At 40.4% G+C, this 23,627-nt stretch overlaps 3 protein-coding genes and 2 long non-coding RNA genes across 7 annotated transcripts; 1 reads left to right on the top strand and 4 right to left on the bottom strand.

The window, feature by feature from the left end:
* Positions 1–5,195: 5,195 nt before the first annotated feature.
* LOC144059480 (uncharacterized) lies at positions 5,196–6,338 on the bottom strand. Its single transcript, XR_013295669.1, has 2 exons — positions 6,290–6,338; positions 5,196–5,646 (listed from the first exon to the last, which is right to left on the bottom strand). It is a non-coding gene; the product is annotated as an uncharacterized LOC144059480 (long non-coding RNA).
* Positions 6,339–6,690: 352 nt separating this feature from the next.
* ccna2 (cyclin A2) lies at positions 6,691–11,959 on the bottom strand. The gene is made up of 8 exons (XM_077577721.1): positions 11,427–11,959; positions 10,225–10,477; positions 10,044–10,144; positions 8,693–8,916; positions 8,398–8,602; positions 7,428–7,541; positions 7,218–7,351; positions 6,691–7,150 (listed from the first exon to the last, which is right to left on the bottom strand). Exons 1-8 carry the CDS (start codon positions 11,634–11,636, stop codon positions 7,099–7,101), a joined length of 1,293 nt encoding a protein of 430 aa, XP_077433847.1. The 5' UTR covers positions 11,637–11,959; the 3' UTR covers positions 6,691–7,098.
* Positions 11,960–12,097: 138 nt separating this feature from the next.
* On the top strand, positions 12,098–14,642 carry LOC144058988 (uncharacterized). The gene is made up of 3 exons (XR_013295529.1): positions 12,098–12,209; positions 13,003–13,135; positions 13,862–14,642. It is a non-coding gene; the product is annotated as an uncharacterized LOC144058988 (long non-coding RNA).
* On the bottom strand, positions 12,618–18,694 carry bbs7 (Bardet-Biedl syndrome 7). Of its 2 annotated transcripts, none has more exons than XM_077577720.1 (19): positions 18,195–18,694; positions 18,019–18,084; positions 17,442–17,504; positions 17,193–17,368; positions 16,858–17,044; positions 16,701–16,773; positions 16,302–16,409; positions 16,088–16,218; positions 15,925–16,009; positions 15,751–15,853; positions 15,493–15,685; positions 14,493–14,567; positions 14,345–14,410; positions 14,136–14,275; positions 13,870–14,034; positions 13,643–13,752; positions 13,458–13,561; positions 12,996–13,119; positions 12,618–12,915 (listed from the first exon to the last, which is right to left on the bottom strand). In XM_077577720.1, exons 1-19 carry the CDS (start codon positions 18,228–18,230, stop codon positions 12,782–12,784), a joined length of 2,139 nt encoding a protein of 712 aa, XP_077433846.1. In that variant the 5' UTR covers positions 18,231–18,694; the 3' UTR covers positions 12,618–12,781. The 2 variants fall into 2 exon arrangements, with proteins under 2 accessions (XP_077433846.1, XP_077433845.1); XM_077577719.1 differs by having other exon boundaries at positions 14,345–14,413; positions 18,195–18,687.
* Positions 18,695–18,796: 102 nt separating this feature from the next.
* On the bottom strand, positions 18,797–22,895 carry tmem33 (transmembrane protein 33). 2 transcript variants are annotated; one of them, XM_077577722.1, is made up of 8 exons: positions 22,781–22,895; positions 21,733–21,800; positions 21,316–21,410; positions 21,057–21,244; positions 20,671–20,738; positions 20,269–20,402; positions 19,865–19,948; positions 18,797–19,715 (listed from the first exon to the last, which is right to left on the bottom strand). In XM_077577722.1, the coding sequence occupies exons 2-8, from the start codon at positions 21,775–21,777 to the stop codon at positions 19,586–19,588; spliced, it is 744 nt and encodes a 247-aa protein (XP_077433848.1). In that variant the 5' UTR covers positions 21,778–21,800; positions 22,781–22,895; the 3' UTR covers positions 18,797–19,585. The 2 variants fall into 2 exon arrangements, with proteins under 2 accessions (XP_077433848.1, XP_077433850.1); XM_077577724.1 differs by lacking the exon at positions 22,781–22,895 and adding an exon at positions 22,442–22,751.
* Positions 22,896–23,627: the final 732 nt, after the last annotated feature.

Genomic DNA, 23,627 nt, shown 5'->3' on the forward strand with positions numbered 1-23,627 from the left:
AAAAAAAATGTAGTGTGTGAAGTATTATATAAAAATGCTAGCATATTACCAGTTGAAATCCAACAAGCAGCTGCTACAAGGAGCACAAAATGCTGATATGCTAAGTAAAATAAAAAAAACAAATGTAGATATGTGAAGTATTATATAAAAAGAATAAAGGCTGTATTCCATCAAGGGGAAAATAGTTGCAATGTTACCGAATGTTGATTTCACGTCAGGGTTTGTTCAAATTTGGAATGTTAACAATTTAAATGTTAATTTTGAACATGATAAAAAAAAAATCCTCGCGCCAAAAAACACATTATAACTGTTAGAGAACATTTAAAACTGTTTAGAGAACATTTAGAAAACATTGTGAATGTTTAACCAACCCTGACAAGAGTGCGTTGATAAAATGCTAACATGCTACCTGGCAGTTGGTATGCTAACATTTATCTTAAATTATATTATAGCACAATGGCACATAAATAAATAAATAACCTGAAACCATTTGCATCTATCATAACAAACTCATAATGTGTTTGTGGTCATAGATTAGGAGGATGTTTTCAAGTCTTACCAGTCGCAGCGTTTCCTTTCAGGGTGTTCAGTAAATGGCATCTGTGCGGCGTGCTGGGTAAAAAAAAAAGCGAACCCGAGACCGATCCACCTGTGGTGTCATCTTCCACTGGATGTCTCCATGACCTCACGAGAAAATTAGCATTCAGGCTACATGAGGCACTATATATGAAAAACACATGCGGCAAAAGTACTTAGACTGTACATATGGTGTATATAAAAAGTATACACACCCCTGTGTTCAATGGCTAGATTTTTGTGATGACACCAAGAGCAATAATTACGAAACATTTGCCACCATTAACTCATTCACTGCCAGTGACGGCTATAGACGTCAAAAATTCATTTGAACTATTTCTATTAGTCCCCCCCCCCCCCCACACACACACACACTTTTGTTAACAAGAGTATGAAAACCTAGAAACATTTTTATTGTATAATTAGAACAGATATAAAATCGTGAGTTAACTAGTGAAGTCATGCGATTAATTACGATGACAAATTTTAATCTCCAGACGCCCCTAATTTTTAATAATCTTTTCGTTTTTGAATTTTTTATTTTTTTTTAAGAATAAAAAGATTATTAAAAATTAGGGGCGTCAAGTGATATATTTTATTTATTGTAATTAATCGCATGACTTTACTAGTTAACTCACGATTTAAAAAAAAAAGAAAAGATTATTAAAAATTAGGGGCGTTAGGTGATTTTTTTTTTAATTGTAATTAATCACATGACATTTTTTTATATATCTGTTCTAAATGTGCAATAAAAACAATTTCTAGGTTTTCATACTCTTGTTAACAAAAGTGGGGAAAAAAGGTTAAACTAATAGAAGGAGTTCAAATGTTTTGGGTTTTTTTTACGTCTATAGCCGTCATTGGCAGTGAATGAGTTAAGGTGACTGAATTAAAACCTCTACAAGTCAGCTGGGGGGGGAAAGCAATCACATTTTCAGGGCTCAGCTTGGGAACGTCACATAATCAACAGGTGAGCCGTGAATGGTCGTTTTATATATATATATATTTATATATATATATATATATATATATATATATATATATATATATATATATAACTCGTTACAGTGAAACAAAATTGAACGTTTACTCCCACTGGACTACTTGTGAGTCACCCATCTGTCATCATCATTTGTTTTATTGATGAGTGTCTTTCTATCCTTTTGAACACACGCTGCTAGTCTCGCCTTGCATCTCAATTGCTTGAGTGCTTTGCGAAGACAACTGTGTTTTCAGGCGTGGTCTCATAGGAGTGAGCCGATAGGCATCATCAGCATCATCATCATCATCATCATCATCATCATCATCATCTCACACACACACACACACACACACACACAGCTCACATATCAATGCACCTTAATTAAAGCGATTTGTGACTAGCGTCTGCTCATGCAGGCGAGCGTGCAGCCAATTTCCTCCCAGCCCAAATAAACAAGACGACTGGGCGGCTAATAACGGCGAGATCAGATGGAGTGCAGAGCCAAGAGAGACCGTGTCAGTCCTCTGAGGGACGCATCATGATGCTCCATTGTGTTGCATGCAGATAGTCAGACGGTTAGCATCGGGTGGCTTTACTTCACATTGAAATGAGAGAAAGTAATATGAGCCACCTTATTGGATGGTGATTTTTTATTGTTATGAATATGAATCATCAGGAAAAAGTCCAAAAACGGGGGGGAAAAAAGGGGGAGGGTTGTTATGTTGAGAGAATAAAATCAGAGTTATATAGGAAGATTTTTCTTTTTTTTAATAAAATTATAGGGCAAAAAAAAGTATTCCGCTAATTTGTTTTTCTGGGGTTAAATTACAAAAGTAAACATAGAAACATTATTGCCAGGCTGAAAAAGTCAACATTTAAATTGTCAAGATTTATTTCTTTTAAATACAATTATGAGAATAAATGATGATGATCATCTTTATTTAAAAAATAAGTAAATTATTCCAAGATAAATTATAAGGGAAATAAAATCATATAGTGCTAAAAAATAGTTATACATTTTCAACAACAAAAAGTAATATCGTGGAAATAAATTTGTAATTTGCAAGGAATAGTTTTTTTTCTTTACATAAAAAAATGTAATGAGAATCAATTTTTAACATTGAAAAAATTTGAGTGTTAACATTTTCATTTCGCACAACTACAATCCATTTAAAAAAAATTTCCCCCAAAAAAATATTTTTAAAAGTTAAATTATGAGGGAAAAAAGTATGATAGTAAATTTTTAGTATTGCAAAAAAATAATTAAATAAGTTATAATGTTGTGAGAAATAAAGTTGCATTTTGGAGATGGGTTAATGTAGAAATAATTTGTTATATTTTATATTTGTGGGGGGATGTTATAAGGATTTAAAAAATATATATATAAATTGGTTCTATTTATGTACAGTATTTATTTGTAATCTTATAGAAAGTATATTACATTGAAAGTTGATCACGTTTAAATCATGGGGGGGGGATGGGTCATGAAATGATAATAAATTGTTAAAATATCAGAAATTAATTTCTTATTTGGTTTGAAATAAAAAACAATGTGATATTTTCACTTCATCTGGCATCCACTTTAAATGAATGACCAAAAGTAAAACCTTTATCATCAATACTCGATTGTGTTAAAGGACAACGACGTCGGCTTCCTACTCACGCAGTGGGGCTGACACTCGGGATCCATAATGGTTGCGCCTCGGGGGCGCGGTGGTATTTCCGAGCCGTGGACGCAATCACTCGTCAAACCCGTTGACTGACTGACACAAAGGAAATTCTGTCGTCCATCATCAGGCCTCATCGGTTCGCAGCTGCATCACAAGAAATGACCTTATGGAGCAGATCAGTGAACAAACAGAATCGACGTATCGCCTAATTAACTCATTCATTGCCATTGACGGGTATAGATGTCAAATATCACAAATTTTAGATCTGTTCTACAATACATTTTTTTCCTAGGTTTTCATACTCTTGTTGACAAAAGTAGAAAAAATGTGGAACTAATAGAAATAGTTCAAATGAATTTTTGACGTCTATAGCCGTCAATGGCAGTGAATAAGTTAAATGTTATTCACACCCTTTAGTTATGTCCACACTGACAATAGAAAAATTGCAGAATTTTTCTTTTCTTTTGCGCACAACGCAAGTTGCAAGAAAGTATTATTGACCAACTTGACCACAAGGTAGCGAAATTACATTATTCCGTTATTTGTGCAATTTCAGGACTTTTTTTTGTGCGCAGAACATGGACATATTCGGTATGTTGGTTTAATTACCCAAGAGCTCAATTTTGGCCTGAAATCGCATCACTAGCGTCACTTTTTTTTTTCAAATTGTAACCATTTTTTTACAAAAGGTTTGAAGAAAGTGTAATTTACCAACTTTGCCACTAGGTAGAGCAATTATGCTGTAATTGGGCTTTCAAATTATTCAAAATGTTCCCATGAATTTCAAATTTTTTCAAACATTTATACTTCTGATCAGTCCACACGCGTGGGTGTCATTTTTATGAGTTATTCACCAATCTAAACTGTTGAAAACAGCTTGCTCTCTTTGATGATGCAATGTTATTGGTTGGGTAAGCATGCCGTTTTTGGGGTCTCCTGAAAATGATTTTGGAGGTACGATTTTGGCCCGACGCCAGCTAAATACAAAAATGTTTGATTTTTTTTTTTTCAAAGTTATTCTTGATTCTTATCTTTTTCATGACATATTTTGTGTCCTTTTTAAAAAAAAAATTAACAATGCCATGTGGCTCAACACTATGTTTAACTCATCCACTGCCATTGACGGCTATAGACGTCAAATTCATTTGAACTTTTTCTATTCGTTTTTTTCCCCTTTTGTTAAGAGTATGGAAGAAGTTTTTTTTTTCTACTGTACATTTAGAACAGATATAACATTTGTGATTAATCATGAGTTAACTATTGAAGTCATGCGATTAATTACAGATAATCGTCTGACGTGCCTAATTTTTAATATTTTCTTCTTTTTTTTTTATTAGGGGCATCAGGCGATTACATTTTTTTGTGTAATTAATCACATGACTTCACTAGTTAACTCACGATTAATCACAAATTTAATATCTGTTCTAAATATACAGTAAAAAATGTTCTAGGTTTAAATACTCTTAAAAGTACAAAAAAATGTGAAACTAATAAATAGTTCAAATTTCTTACGTCTACAGCCGTCAATGGCAGTGAATGAGGTAATCATCAAAATAAAAACGGAATGACAATTCATGTTTTGTTTAAAAATAAATAAATCTATACATTTAAAAAAAAAAAAAAAAAAAGGAAAAAACTGCAATGATCCCAACTTTTCGCCCTTGGGCAGTTTTCCGCCATCTGTGCAATTAAATGGTACATCCAGATGATGTCCAGAGGGAACCAGTGATCATTATCAAGCCCCTTTTAAAGGATCAAAGGAGAAAAGGTAAGTTAGAAAAAGATGCTTTAATAATTAATAGCAATAATGAGGCAAACATCGCTCAAATGAGGCAGAACGCAACATGTCGATGTCCTTTTAGGGCAAGTCAATAAGAGTCCATCACATTGCCTCCCCCCCCGCCCCCTCCCCCCTCTTACATCAGTCCACGGGGAGATGGGGAGGGGGGGGTCTCTGTTTGGGGGGCATTCCGTTCATAGCACATGGCTGAGCTCCTGAACCGAGGAGGCGGTGATGGCGTTGCTGGCGGGGGTCTGTCGGAAGGATCTGGCCAGATGCAGCGTGGTTTTGCCCACCGAGTGGCGCAGCTGCTTGATGAGCATCCACAGCAGGAGCAAGATGAGCCCCAGCAGCCCCAGCAGCATCGCCAGGTACACGCTCACGTTCCAGCTCCAGTCCAGCTGCAGGGGCAGCGACGTGGACGCCAGCAGGAATTTGCGGGGGGCCGGCATACCCGCACACCCTCCCAAAAAGGCAGAAAAAATAAATAAAAAAGAAACTTCTCAAGGATGGCGTGCGGCGGACATTCCGACAGGTAGCAGAGCGTTAAGTGATGAAATTCCCGTCCGTCTCCATGATTAGAACAGACATTCCCTTTTTCTTCTCGCGGCTGTGTTCTTGCGCTCCCGTCTCACACTCTGCCCGACAGGGAAGAAAAAGGAAGGAAGGGAAGAAGGGAGGAGGAGGGACTGGCATGCTGGGTGTGCACACGTCATGGGAAGAAAAAAAAATCACAACAAAATGATATTTTAATTTGCAAGTTGTACAACTTCGGGTTCATTAACATGCAGTTGAGCAAATGTTTTGCTGTGAAATTCAGATTTGCAAGCCACTGTAATGACTGAAAGTACCCTGTAGATGGCGGTGTTTTACACTTAAAAACAAAAATTGTAATTCTATCCAAAACGTGGGGGATAATGACAACGTAGTCACGTGATACTTTTGCTTTTTAACCACCAATTACACAATACCTCGGCAAGCATTTTTATTTTTTTACTTTTTCAGGTTACGGTAGAAGCAGGTTTTTTTTTTGAAGTCATGTTTTCAAATGTACATTTAATCTCAACACTGATTTTTAATTGCTAGGCAACACAAGTGCAGACTTCCGCTAAGCATTGCTAGCTCAATGTATAATAGAAAATGGTTCAAAAGGAAAAATATTTTTAGACCTGAGCAATGTGCAACCAGGAACACGCCTTAGCTTAGCTGCCTCAAACATGTTAGGCAAAAAAATTGGCTAGGGAGCAGAAAAGTTTAGCATGAAGATATCTTTTCACTTACCTTGAAGCCAACTCTTGACTGTTCCAAGGATGGTTCAGCAGTTTCCAAGCTGGGATTTTTGAGGTATCCATACTGCGGTTTGGATTTTTTTTTTTTGGACACGTGAACGCTGCTTGATTTTTGAGGGTTGCGCAACTGAAAAATGTCAGTTTTAGCAACCCTGCATTTGTTATTTTGACTTTTTATCCCAATCAAATGACTGCAAGACAATTTTATCCAGAAGTACCTGAGTTTTATAATTTTAATTTATTTGTTATTCAGGGTACAGACTGCATTAGTTTTAAGGCCGTTACTGGAGTGGCTGAATTTGAACTATTATACGAACGTTTTCTGGTGGATATAAAGTAAACCTCTGCTGCCCCCTGTGGTCAAACAAAAAAATATGCAGGAAGTAGGCCAAGTGAGCTTTAAGTGAATTTTATTTACAAGAGCGTTACTTTACAGTGCTGCAAGATGACCCGACAAATCATGTCAGTCACCCAAATGGAATGACACAGACAACGAACGCCATGACTGACAAACACGTTTAATGTGTAAAACTCACCTGCTTTAATAACAAGACTAGGTTGACTTAGAAAAACAACCCAGCAATTACAACTGCTTGGGCATAAAACCCTCAACGGCAGGGCAAACCAGCATGTATTTACACATGGATCTGATTTTAAAACCAGATTAAAACACTATGAACATCAGGAATTTATCAAAACATTGAATGTACTCCAAGAACAGGCCACAAGAGTAAAAAATATAAAATAAAAAGACAAGTGACAGGAAGTACAACTCTCAAAAAGGGGGTGGGGTTGGGGGAGTCAGTCAAACTGCAGAGTGGTTGGAGGTTCAATGGTGGAAACTTCATGATGCCTGGGGAGAAATTTCCATGAGTCACTTCAATTATGACAAACTTAAAATCCTGTGTGACAATTCTTACTTTGAAGTCTTGTACTTTTCCCGAACTGACTGCTGAGCATGCTGCGGTGCGTTCAGGTACATCTGGTGAAGATCGTCCAAGCATGGCCTCAGGTCGTCCAGGGTGTAGCCCGTCCTCTCCCCCAGCGACTTGGGCTGCACGCAAGTCAAACACATTTCACATTTGTGCCACAGTCAACAAATTTTAAATTTAAAATCTGGAAAAACCTACCCATGATGCAGCGGCGATTGTGTTGTTGGCCAGGATGTAGGCAGCGGCCGCGGTCTGGGAAGGAAGGTACTTCAGGAACGGGTCGGAATCCACCAGGCTGAGCTCACCAAGGTACTGTTAACACATTGGTACACTCAAATTTAAAACTACTTCATCCATCGCACGCGGCAATGTGAAAATTTAACATTTGAGCCCATTTAAATCACCCCCTTGTGCAGTTTCCGACTTGTCGGATTACTCTGTTTATAGTGATTCCCAAATCATAGCAGAGTAATGCTAACTTTTAGCATTTATTATAAAAAAAATAAATAAAAAACCGTCCAGTAAACAAAGCCATTTTAGCACTTCTTACAGCCTTTAACCCAACATAAATAAAATTAACTAGTGTACCTACATTTTGTAGGAATTTAGTTGTAAGTATTCAAAATAAATTGTAATGAACTGGCCACCCATAATTACTAAACTAAATTAAACAATTCTTGCCCGAAGCCTTTGTTTAAGAGGAATTGTAAATAACTAGGGATTCAGCTATCAAATTATTTCATAATCTATTCTGCTTAATGTGCTAAAAAAAACAGATTTTGCATTAAACAAACAACACAATAAATGTGCATGTGGGGTTGCGGCCATCTCTTACCTGCCACACTGTAGTATCTGTGAGTGACCGCGTGTGCATCAGCGAGCGAAGTTGGTGCTAGCTCAGGTTAGTTAGTCTGCGTCTTGATCGGCTGATAGCTCGTTTATAAATAAGACTGCCACGAGTTTCTTTTTTTGTTCACTAAAGTGATCAAAAGTGCACCGGCATTTATCCAACGGAACCCTCTGGCATCGCCAACTTATTGCTACACTGAATAACTTGCGCATCTGCAATAAGTCTTAAAAAAAAAACCTGTTTAAGCTTAAAAGCAAAATTTGACCTTTGGTCATCAAACGACCCCCGCAACCATTTCAGCTGCCATCCCGTGCTCACCATGGCGAGGCTCTCCACCTGCTTGCTGGCAGGCTGATGCAGGAAGTACTGCGTGAGGAACTGGTTGATGGTGGGCGCCGCCAGGTCGAAGGAAAGCACCTTGAGCACCAGCTGCTCCATCCTCAGCACCTGCTTCTTGGTGTAGGTGTCGTCCGTGATGTAGACAAACTCAGACACCTCCGGGGGGTAGATCTCCTCGAATTTGCTACACGTACGCGACAGTAAAAAAAAAAAAAATCAATACAATTTTCACAAAGCTGCGACAAACCGCGAGGCGCGTCGAAAGGCAACTCACGAGGCCAGCAGCATGGCGGCGGTGCCAACCAGCTGCAACTTGCCGCGCAGCACCGACATGGACGACAGGAAGCGGTCGATGTAGTTGACGGCCAGGTAGAGCGTCTCGCTCTGGAGCTTGTACTCCTCGCCGACCTCCACCAGCCAGTCCACCAGGATGGCGCGCATGCTGCTGGTGATGTCGGGCTGCTTCTTCATGTAGCCCAAGCGGGGGCGACACTTCACCTGTGGGACGATTCGGCCATATTTAGACGAGGGCTCCCGAGCCTTTAAGATATGAGCAACCCTAGCATTACTCGCAAATGTTCTTCCGGTGTGAGATCTCAGCTTTTCGTTCATTACTGTGTTGTTGAAAGAATGCAACACGGGTCAAGCAGACGCAGACCAGTCCGATATTGTACAGTTTAAATCTTTTGAGTTTAAAGTGGAAGTCAACCTTAAACGCTTCTTGACAATGTTATGTGACCCCAATAGTCTAAACACGACATTCTGATTTCTACTTTTGGAATTATGAAGCAAATTTTATCCATGTCAGGGGGCGGCCATTTTGCCACGTGCAGTCAACTGAAGAGGACATCAATGTTGCTCAGGTAACAACCAATCACAGGTCACCTGCCGCGCTGTGATTGGTTGTTACCTGAGCAACATTTATGTCATCTTCAGTCAGCAAAATGGCCGCTATGATGGATAAAAACAGCTCTATTTTGCTATTTAACTTATATTCCTCCAAGGCAATATCAACCAGAACACCATATTTAGACTAGCGGGGCTGCATAGAACATATTGTCAAACAAGGAAAGAGGAGGGAAAAAAAGGGTGGTGGGGGGAGTCAAGGTTGACTTCCCCTTTAAAAGGCACCAAGATGAAAGAGTATGTGGTAACTGTGCTAAAAATGACAGTTTTGAATATTAAAGTATGCAAGCAGCCTGACAATCCAATAAATGGACCTTTGACTTAAAATAAATTTAAAAAAAATCAAAACTATGGCTATTTTTGCAGCCCACAGCACGTTCAAAAGTGTAATTTAATTTTTGGGTAATTTGGGGAGAGTTGCAACACAAACAAATTAAAAGTCAAACTAAAGTCTAGCTGCCTTGAGTCAACCTTCATGATTACAACGGCCAGGATGACTGATTCTTCTTCTTCAAAAAAAAAAGTTTTTTTTTGTCAAACTAAAACCAATTAAAAACTGACTTTCTAATATTCTAACCAGTCGCAAAAAAAAAACAACTTTTGCATGGAGTTGTTTTCCCCTTTCAATAAATTAAAGAATTGTAGGAGGCACGTGCGCCCTTCCATTTTTCTCCATGCAGCCCTCGGAGGACAAGCAGGAAGGAAGTCTGACGCCTCACCTCTAATTCCCTCAAATACGCATGAATCTCTTCAGCATATTCGGGCACCTCCTTGACGTCGACGGTCTTCCCCTCGCTCACAGACATGTCCATAGGAGAGTCTAGGAAGAAAAATTAGCCAGTTGAGGTTTAAATAAAAATATATATCGTAATTTTGAACACTTGCAGGAGAGTCACCAACCAAAACTGATGTCCATGGCGGGTACTGGGATGTCAAGTGTGGCCAGAGGTTGGCGCAGGCGAGCGACGGCATGGTCGATCTTCAGTGGAGAGTCTTCCTCAGAGAGTTCCGCGGCCTTTGCGGTGGCGGCACCTTCCTGCTTCTTGACACAGACGGCGGACGGCTGTGGGTCCACATGGACCTGGAAGGGGGGCGGCTTGGAGGAGACTTTGCAGGGTTCTTCATTTTTACACGATGGCTGCTGTGAGGATTCCTGGCAAACAGAATGTAGCACAAGTATGCTTAATTTGTGTTATATGTACAAGCATGCAAATGTAAGAAAAGGATCTAATTTTTTTTTTTTTTTTTTAATTATCTAATTTCTGGAACTTCACCTAAATAGAGCCAGGTCGGTTAAAATTTGTCATTTAACCATTTAAAGTGAAAAAAAATAAAGTTGTGTTCAATGTGACTAGAACTTCAAATTTGAGACACATATGGCGTTTTTTTATTTTAATTTTAAAATTTTAGTAACAGGAGTCTGATTGAAAATTATCTTTGCACATTGACTCTGTAAATGTTCCTGTTATGCTTCAATTTTGTACATTGGTTAGAAATTACTATTGGCAGGTTTCAGGCATTATATTGCATTTTTTATTACATTAATTGTGCTCCATCTTCTAGACCAGATGACCCTTGAATCGAACCTCTGTCCCAAAAAGGTTTTGATTTTCTTGTTCAATAAAAGCATTGACTTAAGCTACAATTATATACACTCAAAATGTGATAGCTAAAGTGTATCACAAAGTAGGTTATTAAAAAGAGGGAGTGTCAAAATGATAGTCTGCTTCTAACAACCATCAATTTCATTGGGAATTGTTTTTATTTTAGTAACATTGACTTGTGTTTTCTTAAGCACGTTAAATTGTATTTTAAAACGACAATGCAAAGCAAACGCAACGTATGGACGTTATAAAATGGCGGACTAAAGGGCCAAGTTTAATTAATTCCTCTTAGGCAACAATTAAATGCATATCAACAACTTCAACATTGTGCAAGAGTTAAACAGTCGATTTGATTGATCGATTTACTGTGGTAACAATGAAATCGTGTCTACAGTTTCTAACTTTATTTTTCTTACCGCTACATACAGGATATTTAGCTTAGCATGCACGCTAACTAGCTAGTAAGGCTACAAGAAGCGGGCAGGGAGCCCAACTGACCTGCTTGCAAGCGCGCTGGCTCTGGCCTTTGCTCCTCTGGTGGTTCTGCAGGGGGGCCAGCACGGTCCTGGTGGCCGCCGACTTGGGCGGCACGTTCTCCTGGTTCTCCAAGCCGGCCGCCCGGGGCTTCAGCGAGCCTCGCAGTCTTGCCTGCATGTTTTCTTGGTCGTGGCGGTCGCTTGTTGTTTGGCTACCGTTTGCGCCAGACATGCTTCGATTTGGACTCTATTGCACGCCTCAAAACTAGCAGTTAAGTGCAACCGTTGCTTTTTCTTTTTTGGCAAAGATATCAAAGACAATCGGAGGCTAATGTTAGCTGTGGCCGTGTGGGAGATAACGGCGCACTTGCAACCGAAAACCAAATGAACACTTGAAAGAGCAACGGTACTTTGCAAGAACAAGCAAAGTTTTTTTTAACAGTCGCAATACTTTTAGGGTGCCATAACTTTAATTTCCACCAACCTGCAAGGGTGACTCGCCGCCCCGGTGCTGCTTTTAGTTTCCACACACTGCCTGACTAACTCGCTTGAATTTGCAGTTGCTTTTCTCTCGTTTAAGCAGCCCGCGAGGATTGAAACGGACCAATCGCCAGCCACCCCGGTGGTTACGTCACACGTCGACGGCAAACAAGAGGGGACAAGCGACTGTGATTGTAAATTCAAAACCGGCTTGCAGTTGGAAAGCGAAGCGAGCGCTTTTTCACAAAAAGCAGTTTGACTCACCTTTTAAGGTTATCGTGTGTTTTAGTTTTATCCCGAAATTTTAAGGAATATCCGAACATTTGTAAGTAGTGTGAACATGAATTGATTGTAATAAATATAACAAATATTTAATTTACGATACGATATACTTTTATTTTCCCCGTGGGGAACTTTTTCCTGGACTCCGTCCAGCTGCAGATTTAGTAGTACTGTAGTAGTAGAATTTAGTAGTTATTTTAACACTTGCCTTATGGTGTTTATTTTTTTGTCTACTGTGACACGCACTTGAAAATGTCTTTTATAATGTGAAGAGGTTGGAATAAAAAAAATATTTTTTAAAAGCATAATCAGTTAATTTCTATATTGAAAGCTAAATGCTAGCATATCACAAGATGCTGATAAAAAGGAAAAGTGTAGTGTGTAGTGGCTGCAATGCATAGACAACAAATTGTGTCTTATTCATATTTTAAAATGAAGACAAAAAAAACCATTTACAATCATCAATATAGTGGTTTATTCATCACCACACTAGTATGAAAATATTATACTGTATTACAACATACTTGGGCATGACATGATCTACAGTGAAAGCAGTAGACATCTATAAAAAGGAAACAAAATTATAGACAAAAATATCTCACATGGACGGCATGATTAAGCCTCATTGAAAAAGTCTAATAATGAATTTAAATCGTAACTATCCAGGATCTCCAAGAGCGACGACACTTTGGCTTTCACATTCTGTCCTTTGAACTTGAACTTATCGATGAAGAGGTCTGTGATCATGCCTGCGAGGAGGAAGGGAAAACAGTCAGTGTACAATAATGAAAAATAAAAATATTGTCAAATATGAATGATGACGTATCACCGTAAAGCCTCTCCAGGTGCGCCGGCTGCCTCTTGTACTCCTCCAGCAGACTTGCCGACTCGTCCAGGATGCTGCGATACTCCGAGATCAGGAAGTCGGCGTTGCCCTCGTGAAGCTGCAGCTCCTAAACCATCAAACCGGTAATATCATGACAAGAAAATGCATTTAGGTTCAAATTTAGCATTACTCAGATTTGTCTCAGATAGTGGCCTCTGATTGGGGCTCATTTGTAGGAGTAGGAGTTCGGAGTACGAGCCCTTTAATTCCACCAAACCAAAATGGCTGACCTTTAATTCAACTATATCAAAATGGCCGACTTCCTATTCAATTTCGAGCATGTATCCTTGAGACTTTTTCGCTGAAACTTTCAGCACTTTCGTTTAGCAGCCACAAATGTTCTCGCTTGCGGAAAAAAATGTTTTTAGTTCCGACAATAGACAAAAACATGATAATCAGACATGCCTTCAGTGCATCAATGAGCTGAACTTTTCTCGCCAGCACCAGCTGGTATTCCAGTTTAGGGTGGATCATCTTGAGCGTGTGGCTCACCGAGTCATCGTTGATATCTGCGGTGGAACACGAGCAATTTTAAACTGTAATGAGCATAAAGTCCACACCAGGAGAATAATCATCCACCCGCAGCCCACCGTAGGAAATATTCAGGTTGATTTTGCGTTTGGTGGCCTCTTTGGATAGGACGTCGCTCAGGATGGAGATGGTAGAAATGTTGTCCGTCTTGAAGTGGCCCTCCCCTTTGCTAGAATAAACATACAATGCTATAAATCTTTATGTTGCTTTACATGCGAGGTCACAAACAGCCCACGATAGCGTTTGAAGTCCTGCCAGGAATCTGTTTTCTAATACAGAGGCTGACCTGTAGGTGGCGTGCAACTGCGTGCCCAAAAAGGTGTTGAGGAAGTAGAAGGTGACGCTCTCTCCCGCCGGCGTCTTCTCCGGCACCTCCGGCAGGCAGAAGACCACCCAGGAGTGGATCTCTGCAAAACTGAACTGTCCCACCAGACTCAGCCTGTTCATGGGCCTGGATCCACAACACAGAACGAATAGTATCATCAAGTTAGCTCGTATTGTTTTATTAAAAAAAAAAAAAAAAAAAGTGTAGGGTGGAAACTGCAAAGTCACCTGTCCTGGTCGATGCTGTGAGTGCGCTGGTGAAGAGAAAGAGGTTTGATGTGATACTGACGAACCTGACACGTCTTGGGCTGCAGCCGGTGGGTGACGTAAGCCTGCAAGGTGCCGTATTGCCCTTCGATGGACCTGACCTACAACACAAACACATGAACATAGCATGTCAACATGTATGTGCACGTGATAACCGGGATGCCACTTACCTTGAGCTCCAATCTGGTGGTGTTGGCTTGACACCTGTAAGTGGCTAGCAGGAAGTTGCCGTTTGGCTGCTGGGGAGAGAGAGAGTATTTCAAAATGGCAGTCGAGGAGGAAGCTGTTTGTTTTGAGGACTTTGAGGTCTTGGCTCACCTCAGAGTCGCACTCGCTGAAGCTGACCACCGCCGAGTTGTTGTCCACGTCCAGAAGGTCGATGGGGACGTCGCTCTACGAGACAGGGACAAGTTGGACGACAAGATATTTTTAATGGGATTGTTTTTCCCACCGCATAATTGTGCTTTATTTTTTATTTACCTGTGATCAAGTTCATTGTCTTTTTTTTTTTTTTTTTTAAATATAAAATGTTTTTTTTTTAATACATAAATGGAGAAAAGATCAGAGAAAATACCGCACCCCCCCCCCCCCAAATTTGAAGAGCACCGGTTATGTGTTAATTCTTTTGACATTTAATATTATGAGGACGTCTTCAACATTTTTTGATCCACTCCACACGCTCATCCTCAGTTAATTACTTGCATAATTTAAAATGGAAAAAAAATGACCCCGATATTTGGACATGAACAAATATTCTAAATGTGATACGCGAACATTCATTAAATGCTTTATTTTAATGCATGAAATTATGTTTATTGCTCAAACACAACCTGTGCTACCTTAAACGCAGCCATCCGCTGTCACGCTAAAGGATAATCTATGGTGAAAATTAATAGCGCGATTAATCTGCGTTAATTCATGATTAATGCGATATTTTTTGGTGATTAATTAATCAATTAAGGTTTTAACTTTGACAGCACTAGTTTTAATACAGTACTGCATTGACTTTGTGCAGTTATTTCTGGTATGCACACAATGGCCACCGGGGGCAGTATAATACAGACATAAAATGACAACATTTGTTGCTAGTGGACTTTTGCAAATCCAAATTTGGTGAAATACCCATTGTGTAATTTTCTGTTTTTCTGTGTCAGATTTACAGAAAACTCAGTGGCAATTGTTGCCACCATCTCACGTAAGTAAAAGGCTGAAAAATCGTAGATGGAAACAGTAGTATCTTGAGGTGACTAGTAAGTCGAAGTACCACTGTACTTGTGTTCTAGAAAAGCCCAACATGTCGTACGACGGCAGCACATACCTGGAGCAGCAAGTTGTCGATGGCCGTCTGCACCTCCAGCGTGAGGCTGTAGCTGGCGTCGTCCTGGCACAGCGTGAACTTGTCGTTGATATTGAAGGCGGGCACCACCGAAACGGCCGTCTTGGACAGCGACGTCTGCTGGTACTGATCGCGGCCCAGCTGAACTTTGACCTGGAGCTGCTCCAGCTCTGCCCTGCGGCAAAACAACAGCTCGCGTTTCCACGTCTGGCTCGGAAGTCACACAGCGGCGCCGGTTACCTGAGAGCTTCCACTTTGGATTGAACCTCTTTACTCATCCTGACCTCGTCTCCAGCACCCACTTCAGCCTTTTGAGGCTCTGTTGTCAAACCCGTCACCCAACCTGGAAACACACAAGACAGGCCCAAAAAGTATTGATTAGTCTGCTACGATAGAAACCAATTGAAATGTCACCTGTATAGGTGGCAGTCAAGATCTCGTCGTAGGACTCCTTCCCCACGCAGCCTCCCTGGATGGACGTCACGCTTTCTGACAAGGCCTGTGCCAAGCAAAGCGAGCCAATCAAAAGCCGTCACTTAACGTTGACTCATCAAGTCGAGATTTAAAGACCCCTCACGTGCTCAAAGCGTAAGGTGGGCTCGTTGGCGCTGTCGAAACCGTAAACAGCCACCGTCCCGTCGTCGCGGCCCACCAGGACGTCGCTCACGCCGTCGCCGGTGATGTCGTAGGCGTCGAGGCAGAGAATTCCTGGACATAGCACAGTATCGCAGGCCACTTTATTAGGTACAGCCGCACATGAGTTCCATTACAGCAACCGCACAGTTCAGCACCTCCTTTCCTTTTGTCGTTCTCAATCTCCCATTTGGTCGCTGCTGATTCTTCGCCGATCTGAATCAGGCCGATTTTACCGTCCGTTGTCCCAAACAGGATGTCCTCTCCTGACAGTGTGAGACAAAATTCCCACGATTAACTTGGGCGCCATATGAAATACAATGCAGTTTCAAACATTATATAATGTTTGTGTATTACATTCAGATTTGATCATTTGTTTTTAAAAACAATACTTCAGCTCAAAGATTAACTTCACAAGAGTGCTTTTTTTTGTCTGTAATGTCACCACAGAAAGATTTCAGTGACATTTGATAAACAGAAAGTGAACAGATTATTTGCATTTTAAATAAAATATTAAAGTTGAAAACAAAATAAGCACAATTGCTTCGAAAACGTGCCTCCATCTTTGTTGTAACGTTCCAGCACAGACGGCGGTCCGGGCACCTCCACCTCGTAGGCCAACTCAGATCCCTGATGAATTTAAATGAACATGGAGAAAACTTTATTGACATCATTTGTATTGAACAATCAGGACTATCAAGGAGCATTGCCTACCTGCAGCACCCTGAGAACTCGATCTTGACACGCCAGCACAGGGACGGGGCGAGCCAGGTTCTCCGAGGACAAACAGACAATGTCGTTGATCTTGTCCCCCGACAGGAAGTAGTCCTGGTCCTTGCAGTCGCAGTAGTGGTTGTAGATGTAGCTGGCGCACACAAAGAGGTCGGCGCCGGACACGTGCCTGTGCGAAAGTGGACCAGGTTTTCTCAGTATGTAACAATACATCAATTTTCTATAACTTGTTGAATGAGGGTGATGAGGATCAAAAAAATCAAATGTTTTCCAAAAGTTTTAGGGTCCCCTAGAACCTTCATGGAGTTTCTCCCTACATGGCATTGATGCTCTCGGTGAGATTGGCTTCAAAGGTGAGGAACTGTTTGCCCTTCTTGGTAAATCCTCGAACTTGAGATCCAGAGCAGACAAAGATCTTCTCCTGCGGCGTTCCAGCTGCACCGCCCAAGTCCATGCGGGATATTTTCTGCCCAGGGAGTGTTCTGAAGACAGGCTGCGATACATGGGCTTATGTTAGCAACAAAATATGGACAATATAAAGCATTGAATTGTTTCTGGTCACTTACTACTGCCTCGCCCTTCTTCATCCCAAAACATGTCAAGACGCCATCATGGTCTGCAACAGCCACCTGCAACAACAATGACATGCAAATCACATCATTTGAATGCTTATTGCACTGAAATATTGTATACACACAACCATCCGTTTGTATTAGTATTAATTGAATTTGAGTTTATTTGAACATGAAAAAGAATAAAAACAAAGCAAAAACAATAACAGTAATAAACATACAACAATAAAATAAAATAGCGACAAAACAAGCAAAATTCAACAAAGCGCACCTAACAACCATTTTCCATGTTCAAAAAGGAGTTGGAAGAAGTCACAAGGCTTATTAAATCCCCTCCCTTTTCCATATTTTCTTAGTTTACATCAATGGTAAATAAAAAAAATATATACAAAAATATATTGCTGAGGATAACAAAAGTAACTAATAATGAACCACTTCATAATAATATAAAATAAATAGTCAGAGTATTTTTTAACTTTATATATGACTGTAAAAATAGTGAGTGTGTATGATCTAGATACCCAACCTTATGTATGATTCTTATTGCCCTTTTTTTTGTAATTGATGATACCTTCTGGGTGGCTCTTTTTCCAAATGTTGGCAGCAGCCTCATTGTTTTTTGGGATGTTACACCGACCTGTCATTGACAGGAAAATCATGTAATGCAACCAGTATGACACAGTATAATACTCAAACATTCTTAAATATCAACATAATACTAACAACCCAAATAGGGAGAGGACTTACCTGAATATAGTCAACTCGATTTAGATTTATCTCCATCTTTATTTGTGGCAAGTCCTGACTTCGGAGGAAAATAACGATACAAGCCGCTTATCTAGATGTTTACCCAGCCAAAGAAACTACAACCAGTCGGTCCATTCGTCAGTCACTAGTCACCGCTAACATTTGAGGTAAATCATTATAAGAGAGGAGATAGAACAGATAAGGATTATCCACTCAAGAAGATTAGCTCGACGTGCTAACATTAGCTAATAAGCTAGTTAGCATTTTTCGACGTGTTTACACTAGTGGACGTTTTAAGTACTTTAACGACAACGAGTCGTGTTTAAAGTAAAAACACACGTGAAAGTAAGTGGTGAATGGAAAAGCAAACAGGTTTCAGGTCGAAACAGAGACGAATTCAGGGCGAGAACGAAACATTATGCTTAAAACAGCTTCCATGGCAACGTTGTATCCGCAATAACTTGCGCAATCATTGGACGCCGTTTGAGCAGTGCATATTCAAGACGTCTCCTGATTGGATAGTTTGCTTCCAGTCCGGAAAGGAGGCGTTGCCACAGCAGGATGCTCGTGGGATGAGTAGTAACTAGAGAATCAGTACAAAATAACGGTTATTACTATCCTTAATATTTTATTTCGTAATCTTTAAGAGCTCATCTCGCCATAAAAACGTGGTTCACCTGAAGGCAAATGTAGACAATAAACATGAGCAAAAGAAATTGGGGCACATGTAATATCTCGTATTAGTACATAATTATTAATGCACACAAAAAGAAAGAGGAACTGAATTACACATTGAATAGCAGTGTAGCTTCCGCTTAATGGATGACATGCATCATGGAGTTCATTTTCAAAAGGAATCCAACCGCATACTGTCCAATTATTCATGCTTATTCTCTAAAATACAGCAGATGTGACATTCGTACAACAAAAAGGAGTGAAGTCAGGCTTTTAAAGAGCATATACAAAAAGAAACTAAATATAAACGGCATACAAATCATTACCACTGCCTCCTTCCCCTTCTGACAATGATTTCATTTGTAATCATACACTAAGATAATTTTGCTACTAATCTCATAACATTAGTGAATAAATTAGGTCATAGGCTGACATTAAGATGTCCGAAGTGCTCTGGTGTAACAAAAGAGCGGCAGGTCCACCGTTTTGAGGAGGTCACATTAAGACAGGAAAAGGACCACAAAAAAAACTTCAGTGCATTACTGGCTGGTCTTGAAATGGAGCACGCTGTCAAGTTGTCATTGCGTCGATAAAAACAAAATGTCCTCCACTGATGCCGCCATTGTGTCCTCATCCAAAATGGAAGTCACGTCCTCAGTGGCGGCCAAACGCAACAAAAAAAAAAAAAGGAGTAGGATGGTGGGATGGCACGGCCTTCAGACGCCGGTGGGGGCCAAGCGGCTGACGAAGGCGATGCTGCTGAGGCACATCCTCCGGAAGAACGCGGGGCACGCCGGCTTCATGATGAAGTGCTCCAGCAGGATTCGCAGCTCGGTAAACAGAGTGCTGACAAAAACAAAAACCCAACAAAATAGGCAACTGTAAGAATTATTTTGGTGGATTATTATACATTTGCCGTGTTGAAGTAAATTGCCTCTTGGGAAACACAAGTCAACGTAATAGAAGCAAGTGATACGACAATGATGTATGCTTACCGGCAGTACGGGTTTCTTCTGGACGTGTAGCGCAGGCTGAGGAACCGATAGTAGATGAAAGGCAGAAGCAAGCTTCCCTGGCCACTGGCGAGAAAATAGGAAGGAAAGAAAATATGATCGCACAAGTTCACAACATTTTACAGAAGACGTTGAACTGCCATTGAGAGCTCTAGAGGTCATAGATCCATTTTTGTCTCACATGCATGCCCACCCATCAAGACTGTCAGAAGTCAATATTGTTGTTTGCCCTTTCTGAAAGTAGCCTCAAGATGGCGCCACAGCCCAAGCAAGTATGTAGACGTGACAGAGTTTACCCGCAATGGTGGACGCAGTTGTTTTGGTTAGCATGTGCTAATGTATGTATTTTTAAATAATGAGGTATGTTAGGTTTTCACGTGCACTACCTGAAAAGCATGAAGATGGTGGCGGGCATCAAGAAGATCTCGTTACAGGCGATGAACTTGAGGATGTTCTGCTGATTGGCCGACATCTTGTCCAGGAGGTTTCTGATGAACATCAGGCTGCCGGGGCCCACCGCCTGTCCGGATGACAACAACACTTGGAACACTTGGGGGGGATTGTTTTTGCTATTCATTCACTATCCCATGTGGATAGTGAATTTATTTGTATACAAGCCAGCAGCTTCTAATCGATTTTTTTTGTTTCAGCAACATGATAGATAATTGAAAGTCAATTTCTACTATGCAAATCCGTTTGCTCCCTTCTGCAACAACACTCCACGCTACCCTTACAAGAAAACAAGAAAAATCACAGCCAGTGGCGGCGGTTGTGCCAGCCATACTCACATCTAGGACCTTTTTGGTGTAGGTGGTCGCGTGGAGAAGTGAGAAGAGGAAGACTGGGAAGATGCTCACTGGAGACAATGGATTAAGGAAAACAAAACATAAAAGGGGGGGGAAACAACATTTTAACTAGCTGGCTAGCCAGTAATAGCAGTAAATGTGAATATGAGCACGTAATCAAAATGGAGTCCAAATGATGATGCTCATCAAAATCCTATTAAAATGACCAGGTCTTCGTTTCTTGGTTTTAAAAAAAACACACACAAAAAATGTTTCTCTCAATTGTGGTTATACATTTATGTGGTTCTCCATTATCAAGCCTCTGCCTTGAGCAATATTTAACCCACTACAGCTCATAGTGCAGGCCAGCACACTGAAGTCAAGGATACTAGTGATGGGGTAGGAGTTGACCAGGATGAGCGAGTAGAGCAGATAGTGGCAGCTGTCCTCCTGGAGTGCCTGCACCATAAACGCCCGACTCAGCTGGAACCTGGGAAGCCTCTGGTGCAGGCGCAGAGCGCTGGTGAGCGCGTTGGCCAGCAGCGCCCGCTGGTAGAAGTTGGACGCCGCGTTGGGCCTGAAACAAAAGGTTCCGCACAATGAGAGGTTTGGTTATGCCAATGGATGACCGTGTTAGTGCATACTCACCCCAAGATTGGTAGTATGAACATGACGGAGCAGTAGACGGTGAAGAGGCGGGACAGCCACATGGCCGTTTCCAGCTTGTTGCTCATTAAAAATTGCTACAAAGGAGAACAAAAATACATTAAAATTAAATTAACGGTACATTAACCTTAAGTGGAAAAAAATAATACCTATACCTCACATTGACACCATTGCGTTTATTAATGCAAAATCAAATGTTACCCAATTAATCGATCGGATAAAAGGAAAAAAAAAAACTAAGCTTCCATTTTGCCTGCAATTTATTTGTGAATTCTCCCACGTGTTTGTTTAGTGCTACTAAGTAAACTTGTTCAGGAATCATTGTGTTTTTCCCATGATGGCTGTTTCAACAGAAAAGCATGAAACAAACATTGGTATGGTGTTGAGTGACAGGCTTACCACAGGTCCCAGTCTTTGGGGGGTTTGCTGGCTGTTGTCTGCCATTTTCAGTGCTTGTTTGTGTCACTCTGTTTGGGAAAGAAGGAAAATGGAGGGTTGTGTGAATTTGACGAAAAACTGCTGTCATTTGAGTGATACAAAAAAAATGAAAGAATAAGAAGAAAAATGAAGGAAATGATGGTAAGGAAAAAAAGCAGGTTTGAGTGGGAAGAAGACAGTAGCGGGTCAAACAGAGCTAACGAATGAAGAAAAAAGGAAGGAAAAAAGGTAGCCAGAGAATAAAGGAAGGAATGGCAGGAAGGAGGAAAAGAAAAATAAGGACGTGAGAGGGTAAAGATAGAAGAAAGAAAAGTATGACAGGAGATAGAAAGGCAGGAAGGATGAAAGGAAAAATGAAGCAATGAAAGAAGGGAAAGGTAAGGAGAAAGTATATGTAAAAAATATATATATTTCTTTGAAATGTATACCAACGTTTGGCTCACTATAATAAAACATGCGCAAAAATCACATGAGCCATTTGGGTAATGACGAGGCAGTTGATCTCTAACGGCATACATATTCTATATCCATCCTGTTAGTACACAAAACATTACTTTTGATGGTAGAAAGTAAGTCAACATTTTGATATTGCGATTATTATTTAAAGTCAGAACTCAACGGATCCCGTTACTGGCTGCAGTCTTTATTGCAGCACAATAGCTTAGCATACCTGCCAAAGAAAGAAGCTAGTAGGCTACTGTACTTTCAAATGAGCTTTATAATTTATAGAGGGGGAAATAACCCCCAAATGACACGGCCGCAGCAACCTCTTCAAGACCACCGTGTGAGCGTTGATATTCGGCTTACGAGTGTTTGCTTTTCGACGTCTCATCAAAGGCAGCTAGTGGCAGGTGAATCTAGAACGTTCTCTTTCGGCTAGCATGGGGGCTAAGCTAACGGCGTCATCCCCACCCGGTTGGAGACAACTAAGCTGGCACATATCCGCTTGAAAAGGGGAGCTTCTGTTTGGCTGTCAGTATATAAAGTTTTAATACAAGACACAACTTGCCGGTGTTGTAGCGTGGAACAACTCTGCTAAGATGTGCCGTTTGTCTGTCAACCTCCACAGCCTGCACACACGAGATCGTAGTGAATGATCAGCTGACCTTCTTGGTTGGACGACTGCATTCTCGCAAGCTATCGCGATGATAGAAAAAAGACCACTTCCGGGAGAGTACTTCTAGTCGGCTCTAGGGTGCGTGGATGAGAGGTACTACACTACAGCGTTTATTAGTTGATAATAGTAAATTACGTTTGTTAAATAAATAAAAAATCCACTGCAGCAAAGATGAGAAAATATATAAATAAATCACGTAGATTTTTTTTTACACCTAATATCTTACATGTATCCCTTTATTATTGCCATAAAGCTGTTGTATTTTCTAATTCTAATTTACTGTTTCGTTATTAGCCACATATGTATACCTCCCTGCCCTCTTTGTTCAATTGTGATTGGAGAGTGTGTGATATTTCTATAATGTTTGAAAAATTCTGGTGATTTAATAGTTGTCCACTTTCTGCGTATTTTGTTTATGTATTCATTCATTCACCACAGTGATCTCGCGAGGGCAACAAAGCAGACGCGATATATCGACAATGCCCATGTCAAAAAATAACTGCTATTAGGATGGATGGATAAATAAACAAATTAATTAATTAATAATGTTTAATGTGCGGTTTACAATGTATTTATTTTGTTTTACTTTAATCAAATACTTTTGAACCAAACAAGGACTAAAAAAATATAAAATAATAAGCCAGCGCCCTGACCTCACGAGGGCGATAAAGCTGCGCGTACTTTTACGTAGTTAAATTGAAGGCGGATTTGCGCATGCGCATTCGACTGCACTCACCTG

This window comes from Vanacampus margaritifer, chromosome 10, assembly GCF_051991255.1.
Source record: "Vanacampus margaritifer isolate UIUO_Vmar chromosome 10, RoL_Vmar_1.0, whole genome shotgun sequence".
Classification (NCBI taxonomy): domain Eukaryota; kingdom Metazoa; phylum Chordata; class Actinopteri; order Syngnathiformes; family Syngnathidae; genus Vanacampus; species Vanacampus margaritifer.